A 24,654-nucleotide genomic window follows, 5' to 3' on the forward strand; every position below is an offset into this window, starting at 1 on the left:
TTGACCTTCCCCTTGTGCACAATAGGGACCATTCAAAAAGTCCCTCGTTTATAATGCCGACCATCCCAAGGAAGGGCATAGCAATTGCTCTCGCCTCCTCAAAAATCCATGCACAAGATGATCTTAAAGTGTCTAGTGGAATAAAGAAGAGACTCATCTTGCTGATGCACTCACTGATGCATAGCTCTACATCGGCAAGCTGCTTCCAAAATAGGAACGCTTCAGTGGAGGAAGTTGTTAGGAAAATTAAATTCGATGTTGTTAGATGGGCCACTCATGTAGCCGCGGTGCGCTTCACCTCTTTATTTTTGCTTTTTGCATGTTAGCTTTGAGTTGTATTCTTTTCCCGTCTTTTCGGCGGGCTTTCTAATAAAAATTTTGTTACTTCTTTAAGGAAAAAAGAAGAAAAAAAAAAAAAAAGAAGCATAGTTGTACATCTGTCCCCACCTTGTATGGATTTGGCTTCCAAGTCAACCACCTCAATCCTACTAGAATCCTTCACCCATGTTGAACCCAGCCACTTCGCCTCCTCTCCTAAAATAAAGTTGTGAGTCACCCCCATAGCTAAAGTGGGCTTGCCATTGATGTGTACACCCACATACATCAATTCTCATCCAAGCAGCTCGGCCGCCTTCACCACTTGTCCCCTAAAGTGCATTCCATATCCTTATTGCCCTCATCCTTGGCTCCTTTTACCTACTAAGTTGGACCAAGTTCATGGATTTCTTCTTTGGGTATCCCCTTATCCAATGGTCACTATCACAAATGAAGCAACTCGAACTCTTCTCCTGGTTCTTGTGTTCGCATTTCATAGTGTTGAGTTACGTCGATCTTTTTTTCTTTTCTTTCCTTTTTCTTTTTCTTTTTTTATAATTGATGACACACAAACATAATAAAAAAGTGTATTATACAAGTGTAGGCCCTTTTTTTTGGAGTTGCATCGATCTAATGGGTAGCTCCTCGTTAGTTTTCAAATAGCACTCGTAACATAGCGCTACGTGGCGTAGCTAAATAGCGTAAATCCCCTATAGCGTACGCTACAAGGATCGCAGCATACACTACAGCTACGTAGCGTTCGTAGCATATGCTACAATTAGGGGTGTACACGAGTCGATCCAAGTCGAACTGGGCTCAACCCGGCCCGGCCCGGTCACCAGCCACACCCAGCCCGAACCCGGCCTGGCCCGGTCACCGGGCCAACATGTCCGGCCCGAATTCGGCCCGGTCAACAATCGGGCGAGTTCGGGCCAATGTCGGGCTTGCTCCATCTACGAAGGGACGGACGGCGTTCTCACTTCTCTGTCTCAAATGATTAGGATAAAGATTTAGGATATATATATAAACGGCCGAGTCGGACCGGGTCGGGCCAAGTCGAGTCGGGTTTTGGACCGAGTCACGCCGAACTAGGACATGTTTGAACTCGGCCCGAACTCAGTTTTGGGCTGAAGAAAATGGCCCGTCCTGGCCCGAACTCAGTTCCGGGTCGGGCCGAGTCGAGCGAGTTAATCGGGCTAGCCTGGTTTGTGTACAGCCCTAGCTACAATATATATATATATAGGGAAATGGTACTATAAGGTTGAGCGCATAGAACCTTAACATAAGGTCGAGTTGTGTCTTAGCCTGAGCTGTTGGATGATAAAAGTTCAAAATGCGCAATGTGACGGGAAGATGCAACAACCTCTCGGGGAAGCTTAATATGATAGGAAGCTAGTTAGGGTCCACCATCATGTTGTGAGAAATCCACACCGTCCATTTGTTTTTTCATGTCACGTTAGGATATGAGACAAAAAGTGGGGTAGATCCGAAAATAACGTGGGTTCACGATAAGAAATAGTGAGGAATGGATGTCTGCTGGTGAACATTGGTGGGATTACAGAAGTTCTGGATTGGGCTAATATTTTTTTATTTTCAGTTCATCCTAGTAAGAATGACCCTGTGAATAGTATGGATGGCATATAAGAATAATGGTAGACCTTAGGAAGGTTTCAACAGTAGGCATTTAATTACTCACATTTTCTTGTTGTGTGGCCCAGTTGAATTATAGATATACCTCATTATTTTTCCCACGTCCTAACATGACCAGAAAAAATGAATGAACGTGGTGGATTTCTCATAAACATTATAATGGGCCCACATATCTGTGTAGATAAAAAATTCCTTCCCACACAATCCAGACGACAGGCTGTCTGCGTGGGAGTGTATTAGGTGTGGCTCAGGCCTAACCCAAGACGGTGCGGCCCTTATTGTAGGCCCACATTGACGTATGAATTTTATATCCACTCCACCCATCTGTCTTTATAGATCATTCTAAGATATGATTCAGAACCTGAAGCAGATCCAATTCTCCGGTGGACCAAACCATAGTAAAAGGTTGTGAATGACAATTAATGGGCCACTTATATTTTGGATGAAGCTGATATATTTTTTTATTTTACTTCATCCAGGTTTATGTAACGTATCAACAGGTTAGATGGAAAATAAGCATGATGTAAACGTTACAGTGGGTCATGGGAAGTTTTTAACGGTAGAGTATTCAATCACTATTGTTTTCGATAGTATGGTTAACCTTAGAATTGGATCTTCTTTATTTTTTGAATCAAGACCTAAAATTGTCTTCCAAAACAGATGGACCATGTGGGTACACAATATGTAGATCAAGTTGGGCCCCACGATGAGGGACGCACTGTCCTAGGTTAGGCGGAGGCCGCACCTAATGTGCTCCCTTCCGCGAGGCGCCGATTAGCTACTTACAGGTTGAGTAGCGAGACTAGCTACTGAAGTGACGTCGGCAAGTTCCGTGGGCCCCACCATGATGTATGTTTTGTATCCACACCTTCCATCCATTTGGAGAGATCATTTTAGTGCAATATACAAATAACGAGTTAAATCCAAAGCTCTAGTGAACCCCAGCACAGAAAACAGTGGGACAGTGACGCCCACCATTAAAAATTTCTAAAGGCCACAAAAGTTTTAGATCAAGCTAATATTTGTGTTTTCCCTTATTTCATGTCTTTTTTAACTTTTGAATAGGTTGGATTTCAAATAAACATTATGATGGGCCTTGGGATAGTTTCAACAGTGGGAATCACTCTCCCCACTGTTTTCTTTAGTGGGTCCACTACAGATTTTTATTTGCCTCATTCTTTGGTTCATACCCTAAAATGATATCTAAAAATGGATGGACGGTGTGGATATAACACATACATCATAGTGGGGCCCACAGAACTTGGTGACATCACTTCAGTAACCGACTCGCTACTCAACCTTTCAGTATCTAATCCGCGTCCAATTCCGCCTGGGAAGCGGAAAGGATGGTGTGCCACACGCCATCGACCTTGGTGGTGTGTTGCTGTGGCTAAGTTCCGTGGCCCCACCATGGTATAAGTATTATATCCACACCGTCCATCCATTTGAAAAAATCATTTTAGGGCATTAGCACAAAAATTAAGTAGATCCAAAGCTCAAGTAGACCATAACATAGAAAGTAGTAGGGATTGAACGCCTACCATTGAAAACTTCTTAGGGCCACAAAAGTTGTGGATCAAGATGATATTTGTTTGGTCCCTTCATCTAGTTCTGTGTGACGTTACGGACAGGTTGGATGTAAAATAAACATCATGATGGGCCGTAGAAAGGTTTCAACAGTGAGCATCATTATCCCCGCTGCTTTATGTGTCATGGTCCACTTGAGGTTTGAATCTGCCTCAGTTTTATGGCCAAGCCCTAAAATGATATCTCAAAATAGATAGCAGTATGGATATAACACATATATCATCGAGGACCATACAATTGGTAACGGCAACGCACCTCAAGATTGTATAACGCCGATTTATCCGGTTTTGCCCTTTTTTTGGGGATGGCATCTCCGCTATATATTTTAAAATTTATCATCCAATGGTTCGGACTAAGACACGACTCGACCTTATATTATGGTTCCATGCGCTCAACCTTATAGTACCATTTCCCATATATATATATATATATATATATAGAAGTTTTGTTTGTAAAATTTGTGTAAATTAAAAAACTTAAAATGTAAAGTTAAACCAAACCTTTCTTTGTTTACTTTCACTTAAAATGGTGGTAATCCTTTGTTAAAGTTGGTGTGAAACTCACATGCAAAAAAACTTTTAAAACTAAACTTAAAAGAAAAAGGGTTTTCGAAAACCCCTCTTTGTATAGATGACATCTCTATTGTACTTCATACTCTTAACCTGTGGGATTTTTATTTCTTTTCATACTAGTGAGTTATGACTTGTGGTTTTCAATTAGATATTATTATTTAAAGTGGTTTGCTTATAAAGTAGTTGATATGAAAATTATTTGATTTGGTTTATGATATTATATATGTAGATTGCCTTTTGATAAATGATAACTAATAATTTGTTTGAACATGCTTATACTTGAAAAAATGAATCATCTTTTAGGCATTTTTATAGTTTTTTACTTCTTTTTTTCTTACCATTTACGTATTAATCATATTTTTAAATTAAAAAATAGACATTGTGTAGCGTACACTACATGCTACAGAGGGTTGAATGCTACGCAACACGCCACCGCTATTTAAAACACTGCTACTCATCATCCCATCCTATCCTCATCAAGCTTCATTGCAAAAGAAGTAAGAGCCTTCCTCTTTGGGCACTCCCTAGTCCAATGAGGCTCATCACAAATGAAGCACTTCAACTCTCGTGGTTTGGATGTCTTGTCTGTCCTTGTCATCCTTTTTTGTCCTTGACTAACCCCTCATGGCTATAGCTTCTTTGTTTTTGCTTTTTGTTCTCCCTATCTTTCCCTTGAACATCCTTGGGGGATCTTGACTTGAAAGAGTCACCCCTCGTCAAATTAATGAATTGTTCTACTTTCACCATGGCCGTAGCAAAATCCACTCCTTGCCATCGCAATTCCTATTGTGCATTGTAGTCCATCTATGAAGTAAAAGAGTAATTCCTTCTTGGGCTTGTTAGGAACCCCTAGCATAAGTGTCAAGAATTCTTGAACATACTCACGAATTGAACTTATGTGCTTTAACTGCTTCAAGTTTGGCCACACCAAGTCTTTGACATTCTCAGGATGGAATTGTTTCTTAATCTTGCCTTTTGAACAAAGTGTTGACGGTAAACACACCTTGCTCCATGTCAACACAACACCTACAGCATAAGTCGATGTGCATGTGAGGTACATCCCAAGAATCAATGGTCGACACACCTTACACCATGTCCACATAAAGCCTATGCCACCATAAGTCGTGTCGGTAAGGTAAATTACCACAATCTTCTGCACCTTAGCCCTCTCGTCCTCCAGTGAGCTGGTCTTGCTCCAACTACCATAGGAAATTGTCAAACACACTACCATCTCTTGATCTGTTGAGGTCCTACAGTTAAGCATCAGCATCTTAGGTGTTTCCATTGTTGCTGGACCCCTGTTGGTATGAAAGTTACCAGCACCTTCACTTACAGCCATCAATCTCCCGACGTTGAGGGTCAGCCAACCTATTCAGGACAAAATCTCTCACTCGGGTTCCTCGAGTCCACTATCAAGTCCCTATATGTTATTGCCCATCATCTCAAACAATTCCTATCCATCAGCCATGGTGAACGCCCAGTCATGCTATTTGTGCTTCCAAACAAGTCCCTAGACTTCTCCCTCCTAGGCTTGTTGCCAACACTCTCATTCCCATTTGCCTGATTGTTGTTGGTTACCTCCAACAATATCGTGTCTCTCTTATACCACAAGCATCATGAACCCCTTCATAACCACACTGATACCACTTGTCACGTCCAAATGCTTACCTTAGCATAAATTGTGGGGCACTTGCCCACAACCCCTTTATGGACAAGTCAGCCAATCACCCAAGTATCAATTAGGTTTACCTTGGAAGGAAAGAGAGAGGACACAAGAGGGTGAATGAAGAATTTATTGCTAACGAAATCAGGAGCTTAAAACTTTTGTGGTGCCTCCCAATTAGGAGCCTTGCTTATATGACCCAAAAACCTTCTAACTAGTTTATATCAATGGCTAGGACGAAGCCAAGTGGCATTCATTCAACGATCAAGAATTCTTTAGAACTGTTATAGATACTTCCACACATGTACACCTACAAGACCCCTATAAAGAACTCTAGAAACTTCCAGAGATCTCTACTCTACTCTAAGTGCTTCAACCATTCTCTAGAATTCTTTACGCAAAAAGAGTTATTAAAAAAAAAAAAAAAAAAAAAAAAGGGCCAAGTCTATGAGTGAACCTCTATGTCTGTGACAATCAACACTAAAAAGAGGTAGAAAAAACTTTAGCTAACCAAGACATGACAATGGATGGACAGAATAATGACTAAAATACATTTTAATAGGGTGTGGAATGCAATCATATATGAAAGAAAGGACACCCAGGAACAAAAAGTGCAACATGAATCTACTACATGAGCATAGGAAAGAAAATTGGGTATCAAGATACCAAATTTGAGAGAATGATGAATGAGATTGTGATAAGGATTAGAAAGCAACATTGTGAATGAAGAAAAGAGGTGCCAAAAAAGAAAAATCAGTGCCATATAAGGATCCATTATAGATGCAATCCCATATGATTGTGTGATTTGGGTAAAGAAAAGATCCAAAGCCCACTGTCCCAAATATTGGATCTTCTAAACAAAGATTAATAGTCCATATCTAAGAATTGCGAAAACAAGAAAAGGACATCATTTGAACTAGAAATATTTCTTGCAGGGTAGAGAGAGAGAGAGAGAGAGAGAGAGAGAGAGAGAGAGAGAGAGAGCACATGTTCTGATGACTTGGAAGAAAGACCTAATTTCAACAACATAATACCCAAAAACCAAAACTTATCTTAAAAACCAAACAATGAAATGTCTATGAGAAATACTTGGTATCCTCAAGGCGTCCATGCAGACTCCATCGCTGTCGAAACCCTTCTATGCCCTGAATTCCACTTGCAAGAATCATGCGCCTACAGTATCAGAATTTAGTCAATTAGCATATGAGAATTCAAATGACATTCAAAAGCAACATCCGACCATGCATCTTAGAAGGTTGAGGCCCAAAACCATTGTTCTCACACTTGAATACAGTAAAATTGATGGATTCTGCCTCATTAGGAGCCTGCAAAGTACCTCATGCCCATGGCTGTTGTCTCTTAAGAAAGGATATGATATGTGATACAAAAGGCGGATATTGGGCAAAGTAAAATCTATCACATTTACCAGTTCCTCAAACCAGGAAGAAAGGACCTGTTATCCATGAAATATGTCCTTATTTTGCATGAGTCTGTGGAAACTTACTTATTTGATATATGACTAATCGTACCATATGAGAACTACTTTACGACGAATCCTATGAAGTGATGCCCTACCATGAACATGGCAAATGTGTATTGGGAACATTGATCTGATGGCCTAACAAATGCACAGACTATAGGATATATTGGTGATTGAGAAGCTCTGACCAATACCAATTGTGGTCTTCAAGCCCCCCCCCGAAAAGAAAAACCCCTAATGTCAGGCTACGGACCAGTGACCAGATGACTATCACAGTCCAACTGCTTTCCTTTTGGGACATGTTCCATCCACATTTAACCTACCAAATCAATGATGATGGTTACCATACAAGTGTGACATATGTTCTACCAAGATTTTTCAGTGCTCACTTCACAGAACTCATGAATCACACCATCAACAATAGCATTCCTCATGTAATAGACCACTACATTATCATATGCAGGAAAATGTTCCCCCGTATCCGTCGACTACTACTTGTACTGCCTTTCAAGGTAGTTCAGAAAAAAATAATAATAATAATAAAATTCCCATAGAAACTACACGATGTCTGCAAAATGCCCCAATTTCAACTAGGTTTAAATAGCTGTAACCACTTAAACAGAGTACATAAAATCTGATTGCTATGAAACAAGTAAACGAACAAACTTTCATTTGAATACTACATGAAAGGGAATCCTTTTCGAAGAGCCTAAAGGTAAATACCTGTCTAATGTAGTGATTTCTGATTGAAGTTGAGAAGCTCTATCCTTGGCTTCATCTAAGGGCATTGATAACCCCAATTTATGCTCACTGTCTTGAAGTCGTTGCCTTATTTCCTTGTCCTGAAAATCGATTTTTACATATCCAAAAGAGATGAGAAAACATAACAAACAAATACAAAATTCATGGTCAAATAGCACTTCCCTAGAAGATACCTAGTTCAAAATGAAGATCAAAATGAACCAAATCCAAAAACAAGAAAAAGGAGGAAAAAAGAAAAGGGGAAAACATCTGACCCGTTTTTCAGCGCATTGCCGGTACAATGCAATCTCATCTTGACAGAATGGCTCAATATCGTTGATTTGCAAGCCTAAAATACGATGACATAATCAATCTCCTGTCTGGTTTCAAATGAATAGCTAAAAACATTATCATTTTAAGCCATGATAAGGTGCTTTCCAAACTTCTCTAGCAGATGTTTGCTAGTCCCACACATGTACAAGCAAATCTGTCTACACTTCAGCATACATGCCAAGTTGGCAGTGCAAGATCCGAGTCATCAGGTTGACCCCATTGTGTAGATGACCAACCCCAGGAGTCAGGCCAGTCAACTCATCTAGTGGGCCATAATGTATGAAACAAATGGACATCTAAAACAAGTTATAACGGCTATATATTTAGTTTGGCCACTTGGCCCACCTGATGAGGGAACACCATGAGGGCCACTTGATGGAGAGCTTTGCTGTTTACTCCACATGCCAGCATGGCACATGCACCCGTTATGTAGATGGCAAGGATATACATGTGCATGGGATTAACATACCTCTATGCAGCAGCATGCCAGCGTGGCACATGCACCCATTATGTAGATGGCAAGGATATACATGTGCATGGGATTAACATACCTCTATGCAGCAGCATCACTTTCTAGGGTAAAAGGCTGAGATAATTTGGGTACTTAGAATTAGGAAATGATTTCAGTGGCTAATAATTAATTTAACAACACTTACATAGGAAAAGATTCCTTAAAATCCCATCGCATATTTCAACACCTTCAAGGACATGAGATGCAATTTCTGGGGGTATAAGAGGAGATGGTGGCCCCAACATAAGGTCCTCACCGACCAGGATAGTTTCCTCCATGGTGGGCTCTGAATCAACTACATCCACCAAAAGAAATCCATGAATACAATTCAATTTTACATATTATAAAAGAATTCAAATATTGTTTGCATGCCCTGCCCCATGAGATTGAAATGAATTCTTATATGAATTTACATTATTCTATTCAAGTTATGAACATAAACCTTGTCATTTCAATTTCATGGGGCAGGTATGTTCCTTACATCATCATCATCATCATCTAAGCCTTATCCCAACTATTTGTGTCAGTTAAATGAACCCTGTGCCACCATTGTCAGGGTTTATGACCAAAGCTGCAGCAGAAGTTTCACTCCAGCTGCCAACCCGACGCAACCCTCCTTTATCTGTGCTTGGGACCTGCAATGAGAGCACAAAACTCCCACAGGCCTTATTATGTTTCTCACAGCCTCGCCCATCCAAATTGGGTTTCGTGTGCTATGATTACTTGCAATCCCTTGAATTAGGGATTTCCAAATGCAAGGGCTCTACTGCATCTGTCCTTGCTGCTCCGAAATGGGTGTGACAAAATTGTTACTGAACTGGATTAGTGGGTTTATACCATCTGGTATAAAAGCCACTTCATTGGCCTCATTTCCCATCTTAGTCTTCTTCTTGAAAAGAAACAGTCGTGTCTCCCGGCTGATAGAATTTGAATTCAAGAAGCAAAGAAGGTGGAATAGAAGCTGAAACATATCATAGAAAGCTTTGTGGAGAGCCTTAATCACAGCCATGGACTGGAAAAGGATGGTGGCAATCATGCATGCAATCACCAATTGGTGCCACTACTTGGTTAGACGACTCTTTATTATCCCCTCAGACCATCTAAGTCTTAGGTACACAATGGAGCAGCAGTTGTCCACTCTGGAGCAACAAAAGTGGGTAACCAACTCCTTAGGTATGGTTACAAGTTAGTACATTGCAAGGGGAGGGAAAATATAGTTACAGATGCTTTATCTCAACAATTTGAAGAGCTAGGCAGCCTTAACATTCTATCAATTCCAATTCGTGTCGATCAAGACATTTAAGATGGGATCAGCTATTAACAAACCCACTCAAAGCCTTCTTTGTAAAATTTACAATGAACCTACATACTCAACATTATACCTGGAAAGATGGCATATTGTATTATAAGGGAGGAAATTATCAGTGACACGCCATCTTTTTTGTTTGTCCTGTTAAACAAAAGGAAGCCCCATGCTTCCACAAGAGAATCTCGAGATCCTTCTACTAGAAGGAGATGAAGAATGATATCAAGCATGTTGTGAAATGACGCAGGACAGCCCTAATTATGATGCATGCTCATGGAGATAATTAAACAGCGGAAATAAAAGGAATAAATGATCTAAAATTCTAACAATAATCATCATAACTGAGAAAATCATAAAGGAAACATGCAATGGAGCGGGCCATCACTACAACCATGGAGTATAGAATTCAATTATTACTTAGGTTGGATCCGGCGAGGGATGAGACCTCCCGATCTTGCATGGTCACACCCAATCGATCAATGAAGATCACTAGTCCGAAGAACCAAGAAGTTTCTCGGATTAGGGATTTGAGAATTTGGGGATTTAGGGTTTAGATCGGTTCTCAAGATTTTGATCGAAGAGGAATTAGCCAAAACAAAAAAATAGAAGAAAGAAAGTTATTACCTTGAGGAAGTTGGAGGGGCACAAGAAGAAATTAGAAGAAGAAGATCAAGGGGAGAGAAGAAGCACCATTAGAGAGAAGAGAGGAAGGAGGCAACCAAAGGGTTTGCTTTTCATTCATCAATAGTTGAAATTCGTGTTTAGGGCTTTACCCCACTTAAATAAGCAAATAAAGACATAAAATTACTAAAATACCCCTAGAATAAGCAAATAAAGATATAAGATTACTAAAAGACCCCTAACTAAGTCAAAAAATGCACAAATAACATAAGTATGGGAAATTTTGTGCGCTCGGTCTTCTTTCTCCAATCTTCCTTCACATGTGTCTTCCCTAAGTGGGGTCTTCTATATGTCCAATCACATGTGAAAGGTCTTCAACTCCTCAATATTCGCCTATCCACAAGGACGGCACTTGTGGTTGGCGCTTTCTTCATTGGTACACCTTGAATGCACCTGTGTCCGCATCAATTCCCCTCGGGTGAGAAAAACTCGACTCCGACGAGTTGAAACTTTTGTAGCGCTCGAGTAGATCTGGATCAATACCTTGCAATGCGTCGCCCGACAGCCATGTAGATTCAGACGATGGTTTGTTTTTCCACCTGACAAGATACCTTTGGAAACCCCCATCTCTCGTGGATACTATCTCGTCATCCAAGATTTCCTCAATTGCTTCTTTATGGGTAATGGGTGGAGGAGGTGGTGGAAGGGGTTGGGTAGCAAACTCAAAAAAAGGCTATAAAAGGGACGATGTATCAATAATGGGAGTATGGGCACGAACTAGATCTTCCACATTAAAAGTTGGATTAATGCTCATTTCGGTGGAAGGTCAACCCGATACGCGTTGGACCCAACCTTTTGTAATATCTTGAATGGTCCAGCACTACGCGCTTGTAATTTCTTTGCAGATCCTTGAGAGAATCGCTCTGGCCTTATTCGCACCATTACATAGTCTCCTTCTTGAAATTCTTGCACTTTACGATGAGAATCAGCTGAAACTTTATAATCATTATTGCTCTTATTTAACCGCTGTCTAATATGTGTATGCAAATCATGAATATGGCGTGCGAATGCATCGGCTGACTCAGAAGACCTTTGGGTAACAGACATAGGTAAGAGATCTATGGGCATTCTAGGTTTATAACCACTTACAATTTCAAAAGGACTCAACCCTGTAGATCTATTAATTGACCCATTATAAGCAAGTTCAGCAATTGGTAAAATTAGGTCCCAAGTCTTAACATGTTCACCCACTAGACAACGTAGAAGATTTCCAAAGCTACGGTTTACCACTTAATTTGACCATCTGTTTGTGGGTGGTAAGCAGTAGAAAATTACAAACGAGTTCCCATAATGTGCCACAGTGTCTTCCAAAAATAGCTAGTAAATCGAACATCACGATCAGACACTATGGTTTTAGGTAACCCATGGAGACGCACCACACCATCAAAAAAGATACGAGCAACATGAGACGCATCTGACGTCTTCGAACATGGGAGGAAATGCGCCATTTTAGAAAAACGGTCCACAACGACAAAAATGGAATCGTGCTTTTTATAGTCTTGGGAAGCCCGAGCACGAAGTCCATACTAATGTCCTGCCACGGAATGTGGCACTGGCAATGGCGTGTACAGCCCGGTATTTTGCTTTCTTTGCTTTGCCGGTTGATAAGTCGACACCGCCCTAAAACTTTGGCTACGTCTCGCTTGAGGCTTGGCCAGAAACGATCTTCCACGAGGGCAATGGTCTTATCACGACCAAAATGGCCGCTATCCCTCCCGAATGAAGCTCCCAGATGAGGAATTCACGAAGGGACATACGGGAATACAAAGTCTGTCTCCCTTGAAAAGAAAGCCATCTTTAAGAACATATTCACCCATAATATGCTGGTCACTAGAGAATGACGCGTAAGTACCCCCAAAATCAGGACATATGGGGTATTCATCTTTCAGTTGCTCAAATCCGACTACCTCTACACTCAAGGAGTTGAGCAACGCCACTCTCCTACTAAGGGCATCCGCTGGTTTGTTTTCAACCCCGGCCTTGTGTTTCAAAACAAACGAATATTCCTGAAGAAACGCTACCCACTTGGCATGCCTTGGGTTGAGTTTCTTCTGAGAATGCAAATATCTCAAAGCCTCATGGTCAGAAAACAAAACGAATTCTTGCGGTAGGAGGTAGTGTCGCCAATGTCTCAGGGATTGCACTACCGCATAAAATTCTTTGTCGTAAGTGGAGTATTTTTGTTTTGCCTCATTCAGTTTCTCACTGAAATAGGCCAGTGGGTGTCCTTCTTGACTCAACACTCCACCTATACCGACACCAGATGCATCGCACGCTACTACAAAGACTGTAGAAAAGTCAGGTAGACGCATGACAGGAGCTTCCACTATCTTGCCCTTAATTTCTTTAAAAACCTTGACGGCGGCTTTAGACCACACGAACTCTCCCTTTTTCATGCACTCGGTAATGGGAGCCATGATCGTGCTAAAACCCCTAATGAACCGACGATAAAAAGTTGTTAGGCCGTGAAAACTTCGCACCTCATGAATGTTCCTTGGTTCTGGCCACTCAACTATGGCCCCTGACTTTTTCAGGGTCTGCGCGCATCCCTTCAGATGACACTATAAATCCTAAGAACACAACTTGGTTAGACATGAATGCACATTTCTTAAGATTAGCGTACAACTTTTCCTTCCTAAGGACACTACAGACCTTCTTTAAATGTTCAAGGTGTGATTCCTTAGTGGTACTATAAATAAGAATATCGTCAAAGTACACCACTAGGAATTTTTCCATGAACGGCCTCAAAGCTTGTGTCATCACTCGCATGAAAGTACTAGGTGCGTTAGTCAAGCCGAAGGGCATGACCAACCACTCATACAGCCCATCTTTCGTCTTAAACGCCGTCTTCCACTCATCTCCTGGGCGTATACGGATTTGGTGATATCCACTCTTGAGGTCTATCTTAGAGAATATAGTGGACCTGGCCATCATGTCAAGCATATCATCAAGTCTAGGTATAGGGAACCTATACTTGACAGTAATTTTGTTTATGGCACGGCTGTCCACACACATGCGCCACGTGCCGTCTTTCTTTGGCGTCAACAATGCAGGCACGGCACACGGGCTCATACTCTCTTGGATGAAACCCTTTTGCAGAAGCTCATCAACTTGCTTCTTCAACTCTGCATGCGCTGCAGGGTTCATCCTGTAGTGAGGAAGGTTCGGTAGAGTAGACTTTGGGACAAGATCAATGACATGCTGTATGTCCCTCATAAGTGACAACTCATTCGGTAAGTCTTCAGGAAATACATCACTGTATTCCTTCAGGACCGAGGTCACCTCACGGGGCAACTCTGATGGAACCTCAGGTATAATTTCTCTAGCCACAAGGGCATACACCATAGAATCCTCCTTAGCCTCTTTTTCAAACTCTCTTGCGCTGATTATATGTAAAGACTTAGGTTTGGATTTCTCCATTTCTCTAGGCTCACTTGCCTTCTCATCCTTCTTCTTCCCTAGTGTATTCTCAGGTGGCATGGGATTAAGTTTGATCTTTTTACCATTATACATAAAAGTACACGCATTCGAACGGCCAAAGATCGTGACATCATTATCGAATAGCCACGGTCTACCTAGGATAACATGTCCCACATCCATAGGTAAAACATCACACCACGGGGACTCTTTGTATGACCTAGACTCGATGGGAACTAGACATTGCTGGGTGACAGGTAGGGATGTTTTGTCAACTCAAGAAACTTTATACGGGTCTGGATGAGGTGTGGATTTCAGTTTTAAACGATCTAAGGTGCTAGTGGAAATCACATTCTGACAACTTCCATTGTCCACTATCACCTTACAATTCTTTTCACCACACTTGGCAATAGTGTAGAAGATAGTGCTTCAACGCCAGTCAGTACTACTTCTAGACTGAGCTAACACATGCCTAACTACTGCAAGCGTTGCTTCTCCATCCACTTCTTCTTCATCGGTAAGTCCTCCTTCAGGGTGATACTCTTCAACTTCATAATCACCCTGGTCATCTCCACCCTCGTGGGACTCGCCTATAACTAAGGCTCTCCCACGGCTCTTCGTAGGACACTGATTAGACATGTGGCCAAGGTTTCCACACTCATAGCACCTCACTTGGCTCATGTTACTAGGACCGGCATCAAGAACCCCTTTGCCCTTGTCCTCCCTAGGCCTAGGTGGAATGGTCGCCTGTGCCCTACGTTGATTACCAATATTAGGTCTAGTTCCTTGAGAACTAGATCTAGCATTGGAGTCTCGGGACTCAAAACGACGAACGACAGGAGCCTTCAGATATTGATCTAACTCCTGCACGACTTGATATGCTTCATCTAAGTCCGTTAAGGGCCGAGTAATAAGCTCGCGCTGAAGATCCGCACAAAGGCCCGTCTTGAAACGCGAGAGTGTTACTAGAGGGTCTTCTCAGATATCACATCGCATCACATACTCTTCAAATTTAGCGATGTAGTCAGCGGTAGGCATTGACCCTTGGCGTAAGGATTGCCATTAGTCAAGGAGCTTCTGACGGTATGAGAGAGGAAGGTACTTCTCCTTCAACTTCTCTTTCATCTCATACCAATGTGTGATAGGGGCTCTACCAACTCTCTATCCTACGCTCGGTGTTGGTCCAGAAGAGCTTGGCTTAACTCACAAGCTTCATCTTAGCAAACTGCATTTGACGGTTTTCCGACATGCCATACCACTCAAAGTAGTGGTCCATGTCAGCAACCCAGTCAAGGAACGCCTTGGGATCCAAGCGCACATCAAAACTCGGGGCCTCAACTCTCACACTCTTCATCGCACGCTCATCTGGATCATAGCGGTCTTGATGACCACATGTGGCTCGTGCCTCTCGCACTACACCACGACCATTACCACAATCTCTATCCTCACTACCACCACGTGTAGCAGCGCGTTCTTCAATAATTCCTTCCACTTGGGAGTGCACATCTTCCCCTACAACGGGGTTTTCCTTTTGGGACGCCTCTAGTTGCTCCACCATAATCATGGTAGTGGTAATTTGGTTCTCAAGGCGGGCAAACTCACGCCTTTGACCCGCTTCTAGAGCGGTTATCTTTTGTATCAATTAAGCAAGTTGCTCAGATAACTGCTCGTTATTCATGGTAGGTTGAAGTCCGAAACCTCTACCTCTTCTCGTGGGCATATAATGAAGACTTGAACCAAACTCTACCTAACTAGACTACTAGGTGTTATGACTTTCAAGATGAATGCGATGAATGTAAAACTACTATGAACTGACACAATTAAGTTGAAACAGGAAACAACTCAAATCTAGAAATTTTCCAGATTAGGAACTTTCTAAAATTGAAAAGTTTCTAAAATTGAAAACTTTCTAAACCTGGAACTTTCCTAAGTTAAACCTAAAACTCAAAACCCTAATTTGATAACTCGATCTAGACAAAAACCATGCAAGCCTAGGCTTTGATACCAAATTTGTTGAAGAGGACAACCCTAATTATGATGCATGCTCATGGAGATAATTAAACAGCGGAAATAAAAGGAATAAATGATCTAAAATTCTAACAATAATCATCATAATTGAGAAAATCATAAAGGAAACATGCAATGGAGCGGGCCATCACTACAACCATGGAGTATAGAATTCAATTACTACTTAGGTTGGATCCGGAGGATGAGACCTCCCGATCTTGCATGGTCACACCCAATCGATCAATGAAGATCACTAGTCCGAAGAACCAAGAAGTTTCTTGGATTAGGGATTTGAGAATTTGGGGATTTAGGGTTTAGATCGGTTCTCAAGATTTTGATCGAAGAGGAATTAGCCAAAACAAAAAAATAGAAGAAGAAAGTTATTACCTTGAGGAAGTTGGAGGGGCACAAGAAGAAATTAGAAGAAGAAGATCAAGGGGAGAGAAGAAGCACCATTAGAGAGAAGAGAGGAAGGAGGCAACCAAAGGGTTTGCTTTTCATTCATCAATAGTTGAAATTCGTGTTTAGGGCTTTACCCCACTTAAATAAGCAAATAAAGACATAAAATTACTAAAATACCCCTAGAATAAGCAAATAAAGATATAAGATTACTAAAAGACCCCTAACTAAGTCAAAAAATGCACAAATAACATAAGTATGGGAAATTTTGTGCGCTCGGTCTTCTTTCTCCAATCTTCCTTCACATGTGTCTTCTATATGTCCAATCACATGTGAAAGGTCTTCAGCTCCTCAATATTCGCCTATCCACAAGGACAGCACTTGTGGTTGGCGCTTTCTTCGTTGGTACACCTTGAATGCACCTGTGTTGTGAAATGAAACCTTTATCAAATACAAAAAGGATTAGGTGGTTGGTCTCCTAGGTCTATTACAACGCCTTCCCATACCTTGGCGAATATGGACAAACTTTTCTATGGATTTTATAAGGGGGTTACCAAATTCTTATGGTAAGAATGTGATGATGATAGGGATCGACGATTTGACAATGTATGTTCATTTTGTACATTAGCTCACTTCTATTTTGCATCAACAATGGTACAAACAAATTTGAACTTCATGGTATGGCAGTGTCCATCGTATGTGATCATGATGAGGTGTTTACAAGTAAGTTCGGGAAGGATTTTCAAGCCTCAAGGTACGCAACTGAAAATGAGTATTTCATATCACCCTCAAACTATGCCTTTGACACTCATCTTCATCCTCTTCCAATGATTAGAACTACATCTAGAGAGTGGTGAGAAGGAGAATAAGACGAAAAGAGTCGTAACTTACCAATCATGTGGGAGGATGCTCCAGAGTCTATAACCCAAGAGGTAGGAGAAGAAGACACAAGAAGAGCGGTACCTGATTGGGGCAAAGCTGCGTGAGAAAGCTCAAGAACATCACGAACATGAAGCCGCATTAGGGCATCATATGCAGCCCAAGAAATGATACGAGACTCCCCTGAAGAAGGCTACTCAACTATATTGGTAGAGGTTGTCCATCAAGAACAGTTGTGGTAGTAACAGAAGCAGTGGCACACGTTGGACGACCATAGAGCTACCAACAATAATTAACAGTGTGATTGGTTCCACCGCAATGCGAACATATATGGGAACCATCATGTCCTCGTCCACGTCCACTATGATCACGAAGATTATGATCGCCTCGACTCCCTCGTGGGCTCTATCATGACCATCATAATCAAAAGTGTACTCCGAACTCAAGAATGGTGCCCGATGGTCAAGAAGAAGAGAAGACTGATCGCCAGGAAGGTGTGCCAAACACTCTAGTGGCACAAATGAATGGGAAGGAATAGTAGAGACAGTTGCGCACTAGCACATGGCATAAACTTTCGTCAACGGGGGAAGATGATCATTCACAACAACCCAATCCTAAACACTAAGGTAATCGGAGTTCAACCCGCTAGGAACTGCATGATGCAAGTGTCATCACGCTGCTTACATACATGTTCATGATCGTCTTTACATTTGGAAGAAAGTGGTTGATATAGGTCCATCTCATCCCGCATGCCTCGAGTCAAATAATAATCTTTTAATGATCTCGAGTCTTGTTGGAACTGACTAATTTCTTAAATAAGCTAGAATACCCGTAAAAAAATTTGAGACTCAAAGAACATATGATGAAGCGTATCCCAAATGCCTTTAGCCGAGGATAAAAACATCACTGAGTGGTTAACCGAAGAATCCATACTATTCAACAACCATGCAATAACGTGACAGTTCTCCTTTGTCCAAGACTTATAAGTGGCATCTATAGAACTTGGAGGATCATCTAAAATATACGACAGCTTCTCACGAGCTCCCAAGAACACTTTTACAGATTGAGCCCATTAAAGATAGTTGTCACCATTCAATTTAATGGAGGTGATTTGTAGGGGGTTGGATTCGAGAGAACCCATGCCAAGAGATGAGGGTCCTTTGTCGTCCATAGGGGGGCTCTAAGTATTAAAAAAATTATTAAAAAAAAAAAAAAAAAAAAAAAAAAAACTTCAACCAACTCTCTCACACTCAATCCTTCAAGGAAATGGGAGATAAACCCTAAACAAACAGCAATCCTCCAAAAAAAACAACAAATGCAGTCAGATCTGACTCAAAAAGGCCAAAAAACGACATGGTCACACGTCTGTTTGAGGGTTAAAACCCACTCAAATCCTAACTAAATGCTCTTCATGATTAGCTTGGAAGTAAGATTTCGGTCCATCTTGAGAAAAGAAATTAGAGAAAAACTTACCGATTTAAGATAATCGAAGAAAATCTGATTGGGGGCCTGGTTTTTTAATTTCTCTATTTTGGCCAAAACACCATAGAAGGCTCAAAAATTCTAAAAACTTCATGTCAAATCCTCTAAAATCAAGATCTATGTAACCCCTAAAATTTCAACTCAAATGGGGTTCATGCGTCCGTACAACGCTGACGTCAGTCGTATAGCTACTGACGCCAACGAGCTAACGTGTCACCTCTCAACTGGTCTGATGCGGTATGGCCTAATCTAAGCTCTAATACCAAGTAGACGATGATTTGATGAAGAGAGGAGAAGAGTGAGAGAGAAGAAGAGAGTTTGGGGAAAATGTTGTGTCCACAACATGCCCACACACACAATGTTTTTTAAGAATAAAACATATAGTACACTATAGGAGAAGAAGAAAGTGTGCACATGCACTTACATTAAAAGAGTCACTTAACACACACTTTACACTAACACTATCTCGACTATGCACTCCTTCCTTCATAAGAGAGTTGGCGAAACAATTTGCTTCTTTTGGAACATGACCGAAGCTAACTAATGAAGAATGACAACGCATTCTACTAGCATTTAAAATGAAATCTAGAGTCTAAGGAGATGAGGCTTTCCCCAGGGCTCATGCTATGACCAATTCAGAGTTCCCTTCTACAATGAGCAAGCCTTCGAAGTGATTGGAAGATAATTCTATTCCAACTTTAATTGCTCAATTCCCACAAGCACCAAGAAAGAGAGAACAATAGGGAGGTTGAACTCATTTCCAATGACCCCAACAATACCTAACTCCCCAAGTGACCCAATGGACTACCATGGACATTGAGACAGAGGAATTATGCAAAATACATCTAGTGAGGTGCACCAAAAGGCAAGGGATAACTTAATTGTGGCAGCCAATGAGGACCCATGTATTCCTCATCCATGATAATTCTTGTATTCCTTCATTTCCACATTCACCACATTATGGCATAGAGTAACATCTTCCAGAGGGCTTCACCTCAAGCTTAAAGGGATCATAGCTCAACCTTATGACAAACTATGGTAAAACCCATTCAATTTCAAAAGCCAAAAATATTGGACCTAATCTTCCACCTACCTTTACTACATAATACACCAAGACCTGCCAGTTTCCAACTGGTAGAGAATTAAGTCATCATAACATCATTACACAAGGCTCAACATCATATGAAACAAATAAAGATCAATGGGTCGAAAGAGGTTTTGATTGCTGTTGGGGGCCGGATTGCCGGGGCACACAGTTTTTACCTCAGGCCAGTAATTCTAATTCCACTCAAACACTTCTGCTTAGTAGTTTGTATTACACTATTGCTATATATGTTCAAGATAAAACCATATTTTATGACGACATTATGAAAGGTTAGGAACCATTGTTTAGATTATTGCTTTGGACCATACAAATATTTCTTTAACTGATACACCTTTTCTTCTAGTCATTTTATTGTGTATCGTTCAGGTTGAGTTTTTAATTCTCCATTTAGGAAGGTCGTTTTGACATACATTTGATATAGTTCTAAGTTTAGAGGAACAAATATTGCCATTAGAATTCTAATAGATGTGAATCCAACTATAGGGGAATATGTTTCATTATAGTCTATTCCTTCCTGTTGGGTGTAACCTTTGGCCATTGATCTAGCTTTGTATTTTTATATGGTTCCATCAGGTATTAATGTCTACTCTAATACAAATTTACGTCTTATGGCTTTTCTGCCTACTAACAATTCTACTAATTCCCATACGTTAATTTTAATAACTTCTTCAATCGCCTTTTGCCGTTCTATTGCATCTTTGGAGTTCATTGCTTTCTTATAATTAATAGGATCAAGTTCAAACAGTTCTTCACTAATTGTATCCTCCCTAGTTTGAGGCGGTACTATTATTTCTTCTTGATCTGTGTTCTCTTTATTTTTTAGGAATTTCAAATAACTCTATCATTTTATTTTGAACATCGGGATCTAAGTTTTCTTCAATAAAATATGCATCCCTACTTTCTATCAAACTTATAGATCCATTTGGATGATGTATTACGAATCTATAACCCTTAGATTGATTAGAATAACCTATAAAAGTACACTTAATAGCTTTAGGGTTCAGTTTGGTTCTATTTTGATATGAGATTTTGACATGTGCATTAGATCCCCATACTCTAAGGTTGTTTAGTTAAATCTGATTTTCTACCCATCATAATTCATATAGTACCACTTTTATTGGTTTAGAAGGAACCCTATTTAGTATGTACATTGAGTATCCAAGGTTTCATCTCAAAAGTGGGTCCCTAAATCAGAATGACTCAAGATACTTCTAGCCATGTCCATTGGGGTTCTATTTCTACGTTCAACTACACCATTTTGTTGTGGTATGAAACATTGTATCTCGATGGATTATTCCATTATTTTTAGAATATTCCCCGAACATCTCCGTACCATATTCGGATATTCCCCACCTCTATTTATTCTAAGTATTTTAGTTTCTCTTCTTAATTGTTTTTCCGGTTCTATTTTAAGTTTCTTAAATATATCCAATGCATCTGATTTCTTGTTTATTAAATATTTATAACCATACCTAGAATAATCATAAGGGTTATAAAGTAAGTCATTCCTCTTTGTTTTTATATTCATAGGACCACATATATTTGAGTGTATAATATTTAATAGTTCACTGGATCTAAAGAGGCTTGGTTTTTACTGAGGCACACAGTTTTTACCTCGGGTCAATAATTCTAATTCAACTCAAACACTTATGCTTTAATAGCTTGTATCACACTATTGCACCCTTTCACACCAGCTATGTGCATGTATTTATTTCCACTTAGGATTCCTAGCCGTAGAGGTTTATGCTAGTTACCAGCTGGCCTTAATTTGACCGTTCTCCCGCACAACTGAGTATTTTCCAATTGTTGTGGGAGACTCGTTCAAGTGGAACAAAAACAGGGCCACGTAGCCACACTTATGTACACAACAAGTGGACACACATGCACACACTCAGCAACAAAAAGGCAGATAGTCATCGGAAGGAGAAAGAATTCCAAGAAGGGGACATGCTTGTCCCCGGGACTCCAGTCTTATAATAAGACTTTTCTAGTTACATAAGCATCCAAGAAGCTGGCTAAGCTGGGAATATTGATGATAGTGCAAACTGATCTTCCAAGGTTTAAACCACTGAAAGTGTTATAGTGATTGAAACAGAAGCCATGCTTCATCAACAGATGTAAAAGGAAATAACCATGTATTTACAAAAGTTCTTGGACAATGGGCAAAGATGGAACCAAAGGATGCAAAATGGCAATTACCACAAAAATCAGGGAAAATTTTCCAGATATGACCAGATTGGTCTTCTGGGGGGAGCATGCAACTTTTTTTTTTTTTTTTTTTTTTTTAAGTCACGGATTATATTAATAGAAAAAGGAAAAAGGAAAACAGAGGATAGGAGGCTGCACTGCCGAGGGAGCGACTCAGCCTACTACACACCCAGGAAAAGCAAATTACAACCCTTTAATTTATCAACATTAATCGCCCACTCTACTAGAAGCCTAGCTCCAGAAACCATGAAATCCGGTGAATTTGAAGTCCTGTTGAAGCATCTACCATTTCTTTCTTCCCACACTGCCCACCAAACAGCAAGAAGACTCATTCTCCATAACTTTGTCCTTCTCTTCCCCAATGATGTACCATGCCAAGCCTTTAGGAGATTTCCTGTCGAGTTAGGGGCAGACCAAGCCATATCAAAATGAGATAATATATCTGACCAGATACGACGGATGAATGGGCAATGGATGAATAGGTGATCCACCGATTCCTCGCTAGACATACAACACGAGCATACATTAGTGATAATCATCCCTCTTTTTATCAAATTATCTACCATGAGAACTCTTCTCTTGCCCACCAGCCAACCAAACTCCACAATCTTTGGAGAGGCTTGGTACTTCAACTATTACTTGCAATCCCTTGATTTTACGGATTTCCGACGTGTGTGTGGGATGGTGTCAAGTGGTTAGGCAACTAGTTGGATTACATTTGTGTTGCTTTTGACTCTTGTTAGGGTTTAGCATGGATTAGATTATATACCTAGATTCTAGGAGATAGTTGGATGGGAGATGAGAAAATGAAATGTGTGTCAGTATCAGATTAGAACGGCATTGGAAATAATCAAGAAACCCGCTAAGGAGGAGCCCCAATCAAAAGTGGAGGCATTCTCTTGTACAACCTCGATCACCGAAAGGTGGGCCCCACTAGTATGCTGGCCCACTCTAGAACATCATCAATCCAAACGAAGCATTCAATGTTTCCTTCTGACGAGATAACACCAAATGGAATGAAATGAAAATTTCACAAAGTCAGACCACCAAATCTCAAATTAGTAACAAACAGATATTTATGAAATAAATAGGCAACGAAATTCTGCGTACCATCCATAATTATTGTCCGAAATTAACACTTTCCGCTGAATATCCGTTTGAGTACTGACCAAAAATTGAACAATGAAAGCCTGAATTTCATAAAAGAAGAAGGGGAAAATTATCAAATGATCGCCGCCCACTTTCCTTCACAACAATGAATTTGAAAGTTTGAAACTCTTTTTTCTTGGATTTTGTAATTTTTATAGGAAATGTGTATGAAATGGAAAAAAAAAAAAAAGTCAGGATTTTGAGAATGAAGCAATCATTCCGGACACATGGGACCATGGTTCAGTGATCCAAACCGTTGATCGGATGAGATAAACAGTCCAAGGAATAACATCAAAAATCTTCGAGATTGGACCATTTGATCAATGTCACACGAAAAGACGGTCTCATATTCAAAGAAAAATAATCCAACGATCAAAGGGTTGAAATTTCCAACCTAGGAGATTTTTTGGATGTCACCCATCGACACTGTGGCCCATCGTATGAACGGTTTGGATCATTGAAAAAGGTCCCGCGTGTACGGAATCCCACTTTGTAATTCGTCTTCGAGCTTTTACCTCAGAAGGAAAGAAGAGCAGGAGAGAAGAAAGGACTGGGAGAGTTACTCGCGGGAGCCAGTGGAGAGTTTTATTTCTTGAGAGACGATACGGTACAACGAGTAGAACCGGACTATTATAGATCCATCTCTTCAAATCGCCTCTTTGGAAAGGTCAACTATCAATCAGTACCGTTCACATAAATTCAAATGCAATGGATGGGAATTTTTCTAAAGTTTTCAATCATCAGCTGATATAATAAATTGATAAATCGCCTTAAAATTCGACGCTACGAAGATCTCTCTTCTCATTTTCCGCGATGGACGCGGATTACCTGTGCCCCGCCACAGTAAGTTCTGTCGTCGGAAGCTGTGTGGGGCCAGAGAGATGCCCGTGACAAATACAGTCAGTCCATCAGCTTTGAAAGAACACAATAGGACTTGAATTTAAAAATCAGGTATATACCCAAACCTCATGTGGGCGACACCAAACGGAACAGTGGGAATGGAAACGTCAGCCGTTGAGACCTTCCTGAGCCGATCATGATGTTTATATGCCATCCAAACCGTTCATAGGGTTAGTACCATTCAGATAAACTGTAGGCGGAAATTCATCCTGACACAAAACTTCTGTGGCCCCCACAAAGTTTCCAATGGTGGGCGTTCAATCCCCGCC

At 40.7% G+C, this 24,654-nt stretch overlaps 1 protein-coding gene across 3 annotated transcripts in view; it reads right to left on the reverse strand.

Moving 5' to 3' along the window:
- The window catches only part of LOC131234479 (uncharacterized), a 34,629-nt gene extending 10,601 nt beyond the window's left edge, over window positions 1-24,028 (reverse strand). For 2 of the 3 annotated variants that reach the window (XM_058231390.1, XM_058231392.1), the window contains exons 1-6: window positions 23,880-24,016; window positions 23,447-23,526; window positions 8,998-9,147; window positions 8,284-8,357; window positions 7,991-8,109; window positions 6,877-6,960 (exon numbers count right to left, since the gene is read on the reverse strand). In XM_058231390.1, the coding sequence (XP_058087373.1) occupies window positions 6,877-6,960; window positions 7,991-8,109; window positions 8,284-8,357; window positions 8,998-9,147; window positions 23,447-23,453 (434 nt within the window). In that variant the 5' untranslated portion in view covers window positions 23,454-23,526; window positions 23,880-24,016. Of the gene's footprint in view, window positions 1-6,876; window positions 6,961-7,990; window positions 8,110-8,283; window positions 8,358-8,997; window positions 9,148-23,446; window positions 23,527-23,879 lie in introns of all 3 variants that reach the window. The other variant, XM_058231391.1, reaches the window with a different exon arrangement.
- Between the last annotated feature and the right edge of the window lie 626 nt (window positions 24,029-24,654).

The sequence above is a fragment of the Magnolia sinica genome, chromosome 19, assembly GCF_029962835.1.
Source record: "Magnolia sinica isolate HGM2019 chromosome 19, MsV1, whole genome shotgun sequence".
Classification (NCBI taxonomy): domain Eukaryota; kingdom Viridiplantae; phylum Streptophyta; class Magnoliopsida; order Magnoliales; family Magnoliaceae; genus Magnolia; species Magnolia sinica.